The 6000-nt window shown below is 42.8% G+C and overlaps 1 protein-coding gene across 13 annotated transcripts in view; it reads left to right on the top strand.

The window, feature by feature from the left end:
• The window catches only part of cast (calpastatin), a 38196-nt gene that overhangs the window by 2956 nt on the left and 29240 nt on the right, over positions 1-6000 (top strand). For 2 of the 13 annotated variants that reach the window (XM_028971006.1, XM_028970994.1), the window contains exon 1: positions 4236-4402. The exons of 10 other annotated variants lie outside the window; for them this stretch is intronic. In XM_028971006.1, coding sequence (XP_028826839.1) covers positions 4325-4402 — 78 coding nt within the window. In that variant the 5' untranslated portion in view covers positions 4236-4324. Of the gene's footprint in view, positions 1-4235; positions 4403-6000 lie in introns of those variants that run through there. One more of the 13 variants, XM_028971003.1, reaches the window with a different exon arrangement.

The following is a 6000-nucleotide window of genomic DNA, read 5'->3' as shown; positions in this document are numbered from 1 at the left end:
AACAAAAAGTGCAGTGAGGAGCTGAGCAAGAATATGAAGACTTTGAACACCAGTTAATGAATGCATGTATGTTGTGAATTTTACATTTACATTTATGGCATTTATAAGACACCCTTTACCTGGGCGACTTACAATCAGAAGTGACAGGGACAGTCCCTCTGGAGACACTCAGGGTTAAGTGTCTTGCTCAGGGACACAATGGTAGTAAGTGGGGTTTGGACCTGGGACTTTATAGTTTTATAGTTCATAGGCGAGTGGGTTACCAACTAGTATACTACCAACCTAGGGTCCTTTTAGGTCCTTCACCCTCCCTAGACAGATGGCACAGTCAAAAATACATATTTAAGTAAATTATAAAGTGTTATTCCAAAACATCCTGGTTGATTATCAATGTGTCTGTAACATGTTTGTCTGAATTAACATGGACAGAGCGCTGATCTGCCAGAGAAGTTTAAAAAATGCGTCACCTATCCATTGGTCACATCTGAAATGTTATTTGAGTGCGACTGGCCTACAGAATGACAAAAGATGCTGTTCAAGAAATACATAGAGGTGAAAAGTTTAAATAAAGTCATCATGAACATGACTGTCATGGTAATTTTGGGTCTCATGGTTTTTGGGTGTGGGTCTGTGGGTCTCGTGGTTCTGTTAATAAGAGAGAGCATGAAGATGAATGATGTCTCCATAAATAACCTCTTGAGAGTTAAGTTACACCAGCTTGTGCACACACACACACACACACACACACACACACACACGCGCATACACACTTTCACGCAGACACACACACACATGCCAGTGCGCAAACACACACTTTCACGCAGACACACGCAGACACACACCCGTGTACACACATGCCTCCACACCACACTCAGATGAGGGTGAGGTATAAATTGACTTGGTTGAACAGGCTGAGTAACCTGTCAACAGGTGTGGCCGTAAATTCCTGTGCATGTGTGTGTGTCTGTGTGTGTAAATGCACTGCGTGTCAGTTTGTCTGAAAGTTATTTAATAATTTTCTCTTTAATATCATGTGTGTTGTTTACTTTGTGTGCATCTGACCATCACCCCTGTGTGTGTATATGTGTGTTTGTAGAATTATAATCAGTGATATTTGTCTACTTGCTTTAAGCATAGGTGTGGTCATAATTATATGTAATTAACTTGCTCAGAAGGTTCATAATTGAATTTCCTGTAACTGCCCAAAAATCCATACAACTGTAAACAGTGACCATCAATTTTATAAATTCACTATAGTGTTCATTTGCAGAAACAAATCACAGGGGTCAAAAATGAAATTTTTGAATTTTAATACTTGTTATACATATACACTACCAGTGAGAAGTCTGGATGCACCTACTGATTTATGGGTCTTTTTTATATAATAGAACAAAACTGGACTATTAAATAATAGGTTGAGGTTATGTAATAAACCCCCCCAAAAAGCAAACAAAGCAAAAAGTTTCCAAATCAGGGAGCTTTTGTTCTGATTGCAACATTTCACCCTCCTGGCTTCTTTCCACCACCTTAAGTTTGACAACAGGGATGGGGGGTTCCAACAGTCCTGAAGGTTTTTTATGCTGAACACTTTCTTATCATTCACTTGTGTTACTGAGCATCTTATGAAGCGGCTTTTGACAATGACAATAGTGAACAAAGCATCATGAAGGTAAAAAAGAGGCGACTGAAAAAACAGATTCATCAGGCATACTTCACTTTGTCTTTCTATAAAAGTACTAAATATGTTTCCTGCATTGAAGTCTTCAAAATGGCCTCCATTTTGGTCTCCACTTGGTGCGTCCAAACTCTTGACTGGTAGTGTATACTTTCATTTACCTCGTGTCCACCCATCCAGCCTTGGACACCGTGTTGCCATATGCTGCAAATGTGATGTCCAGGATGGACCACGGTGTGAGTTATGTATGACCACGGTGGATATGTAGACCATGGTGGTCCCTGAAGACGGGGCACCATCAGAGCTGAGATGTATAGATGATCCTGAAGAGTGTGACGGTGTGTCTGGTTGCTCTTTATTCATTCTGACTGCCATGCTTTCAAACCTGGCTTTTGGGACGGGGTCAAGGTGGAGATTTGCCCCAGGCACTAGCTCAACTTTTGACGACATTGTCTCATATTTAGCCTCGCTGATCACATTTAACACGCCCACTGCTCATCCCTGGCGAACTGTTGTGTCATCAGTTCACACCATCTGTGGATCTCATCATGTCGGCCATCTCTCAGCGCGGATATTTATTTTTTGAACAGGGCTTCTGTAGTGTCAGGTAGCTGCATGGTTCTTTCTCAATCCTGGTCATTTGAAGCGGAGTAATGTTGTTGTGATGATTTTTTTAAATCACAGGTTCCGTGTTAAGATACGGTCTCTCAGATTTCGTTTTTTCCTGCACCGTCGCACTTCAGGGCCATCTCAGGCTACGGTATCGTTGTGTGGGAGGTTTGGACAAGTGCATCAGCACCTGCTGTGCATGTGGAATTGCTAGTGAAGCTGTAAAGTTCACAGGTAGGACGAGGTCAGGACATGTCTGTGTTGCATTTCCAACACGTTCCGCATTTATCAATGAAACAGATACAAACAAGAAAGGACTGCTCGAAAAATACCGTATCTTGGAAACTACCCACCCACCCCTACCTACCCAGCACAGATATTTTTATGAAAAAAGTTGAAAATGTTTGCTTGTAGTGCCCATTGTAAACAGGGATAACTAAAGCAATCTGATTGGCAATCTAGACCATATGACATCTCTGATTTCTGTCTAAGGTATCCCCCAGAGAGGGGAAAGAGAAAAATTGATACCCGATAAGCTGGCCCGTCGTCGCCAGCAGTCCCCTCAGACACAACAAGGCATTGTTCTCAACCACGCCTCCTCCAGCCTGGACCAGCCTGTGCTGACCGCTCCCCACTGCAGATCTGTTGTGACCCTTTAAAAGGCCTTTTTGTGAAAGGGGAGTGATGATGAGAGGCCTGACCACTGTCCTGGGAAAGATGTCAGCTTGGATCTTGGAAGTTAGGAAACGGGGGATTGTGGGTAAATTTCAGTGTCAACTAAGAGTGAATTCTTTGGGATCATAACTGAACATGTTTGAGGTAATGGCCATGGACGCAGTTCACATGGTCATGGTTGAGGGTAAGAATCAAGTGTAAAAAAAAATCTTACGTGTTCTTGTGGGTACACGTGCGTGCAGGTAAACTGTGGTAAACCGAGGAGGCATTGCAGGGAGAGGTTACTGGACTTTGGCTTCTTCAGGGTGTGTTGCATTTATGGCTTTGAATGCTTTTAAAGTCACGTTAAATATCGGAACTGAACAAATCAACATTTATTCAGCAGTGCTTCTGTTGTTTTACTACTGCAAGGTTTATATATCCCGCTTGTGCATGCTTTGCAATCTCCATAATATGAACTATTTTATAGTTTTTAATGCAGCAGCCAGGCGGTTGGGAACTTCAAAGGAATTTCATATCTGAAATAGCAGCTCATGGCATAATTTCTGCATAGTTTTACAAACTTGCATAAAAAGATTGAAGTAAAGGACGCAATGTCTCCACAGAGTTATTTTTTCCTGAGGCTGTTCTGATATTGTCCAATATTGTCCGTCTGTGTTTGCTCATAGGAAGTATTAAGACTTTTGTGAAACCAAATAATAAAAAAATAGATTCCTTTTGCATTTAAATCTCTTACTAATATTTTGGTATGAAATTGCATTTGTACAGGAAATATATGTTTCTGCCAATATATTATATTTAGTTTTATGTTTTTCATTTAGATTTGGTGGGAATTGCAGCCCTTCTTATTTGCCTGTGCAATAAATTAGCAACCTTGTACACTTACATAGCATATCTGTGTATGTGAACATGACCTCAACTAGAACAGGATGTGAAACATAACAGATGGAATGTGTGTGTGTGTGTGTATGTGCAGTAACACTCATCATGCAAACCAAACTTCAGTCTTTGTTTTCTCAGTGTGTTTTCTATTGATCAGCATGTGGCTATGAACGTTATGTAGGTTTACAGATTTGTGGGTCTGTGTGTGTTTTTACACAATCCTATTTTAGCATTCAGTGTTAATATATTCTCTGTTTGCTTGTGTAATGTGTAAGTATGTGTGTGTGTGTTTTCTGTTTTCTCCTTTTAGCCATCCCTCACTTGCTGCTATTTCAGATAGTTTAGTCCCGCCCCTGTTCTCTACTTTGACTCCGCCCACTCTATGTATGACACGCCCTTCCCTCTCTGCTGGAGTGTTTGGGTCATGCTGTAGCTCACAGAGCCTGACACTCGCACACACTCACTGAGACACGGCCAGCGAGCATGGGGCAGATCATTAGCTGGCTTCGCGGTGGACAGCGGGAACTGCCTGCCTTACAGGACGTTGCAGTAGACGAGAAGGTTGGTCTCTCTGTGTGTGTGTGTGTGTGTGTGAGATCTAGTGTTTTGTTTGCAGAAATGTATTAATAGCAGTGAAAGTTGTATTCTGTTAGAGAGCGGGAAGGCGTGTGTTGTCTTGTGGCTGACAAAAGTTTTGAAGTAGCTGAGTGTGAGGACTGGGTATAGCTCAGCAGTGATTGAGCGTGCTTGTGAGTGAGTGAGTGTGAGTGTGTGTGTGTGTGTGTGTGTGTGTGTGTGTGTGTCTGTGTGTGTGCGTGCGTGCGCACATGGGACATGAATAGGTTGCTCAGGCAGGAAAGAGCTCTTGGCTCAGACTCCTGTCAGCCAAGGGCGCAGGAGCAGGAGGGAGGAGAGGAATTCAGAAGAGCGAATAGAGCTGAGGAAATCTTGAAACTCAAGCTGTACAGAACACACACGCACCCTCGTCAACACACACACACTGACATCTACATACCTTGCTGCTGACATTGTGAAATGGCATTTGTAGCGGTTTAGTCTATTTCAGACTAAAATACCGCTAAAAGGCCGCTGTTTGACTTGGGTGATTTAGTGTTCCAAAAACAGTCCCCTGTACATGGTGTTCAGACAGTCACACACTGCTGTCTTTGTGTGTGTGTGTGTGTGTGTTGTCGTCCTGCATAGTGTACATACCCTGAGTATAGCTTACCCCCTGTACAAGATCAGCCCCTGTCACCAGGGTAGCAGGAAGCAGGGTTGTCTCTGTGGAACTTGAAGTATGGGGGATAAGGGTGTTACTTTAATTATTCTGCCCACCACAAATCACACACACACATACATACATACATACATGGTTTTAGATTGTTGGACTGTTGAGATAAGCAGAGACAGACTCTCCAATCGGAGAAGAGGTGAGCTACCTGCTGTGGACTCTTATCATGCCACTGAAGTTTATCTGTGAACCGACTTGCTTTAGTGGACACCGAAGGTTCGGTCCTGGCATCCTGTGCAAAAGTCATACAGGTCGGCCGATGTGGACATCGCTCAGGTCTCCAAGACTCCAAGGAATGAGGTCTTCACAAAACATTAGGGCGGCAGGGGCTCATCCATCTGATGGACCTGCCAAACAGTTACCCCGGCTGAGGTCAGTGTAGTGTGGAACTGGACAGGACACGTGAGACGCGGACATGTGACAGGGTGAGGGATCTCTTGCAGGGGACCCGTGGTCTGCTGTCCTCTTTCTCTCTCTCCATGTGCGTATGTGAGTATTGATCTGTTCTGTGTTGGTTGCCATAGTAACATTTGATCATAACAATAGGTTATCAGTGTTATCTGTGTGTGTGTGTATGTGTGCACAGGGTGTGTATTATTATCTGTGTGATTTGTGTTTGCCGTGTTTCGTGTCTCTCTGTTCATTTCGGTGCTGCTGTGCTGGAGTGTTTTTGGCTGCGACCCTGGATTTTTGTTCTTGGTTTGATGTGATTGTGCTGTGTTTTTTTTGTCATCTTTAAAGGTTAACTGCTTGGTCCTCAGTTATGTAATTCATATATATCCGTATATTAAATTCATTTTAATATCCACACTGCATATAAAAAAAAAAAAAACTAAACGAACTGGAAAACTTGTATATGGATGAATAA

The sequence above is a fragment of the Denticeps clupeoides genome, chromosome 3 (assembly GCF_900700375.1).
Source record: "Denticeps clupeoides chromosome 3, fDenClu1.1, whole genome shotgun sequence".
NCBI lineage: Eukaryota > Metazoa > Chordata > Actinopteri > Clupeiformes > Denticipitidae > Denticeps > Denticeps clupeoides.
Note: the sequence above shows the minus strand (reverse complement) of the source record. Positions and strands in the feature narration are given on the sequence as shown.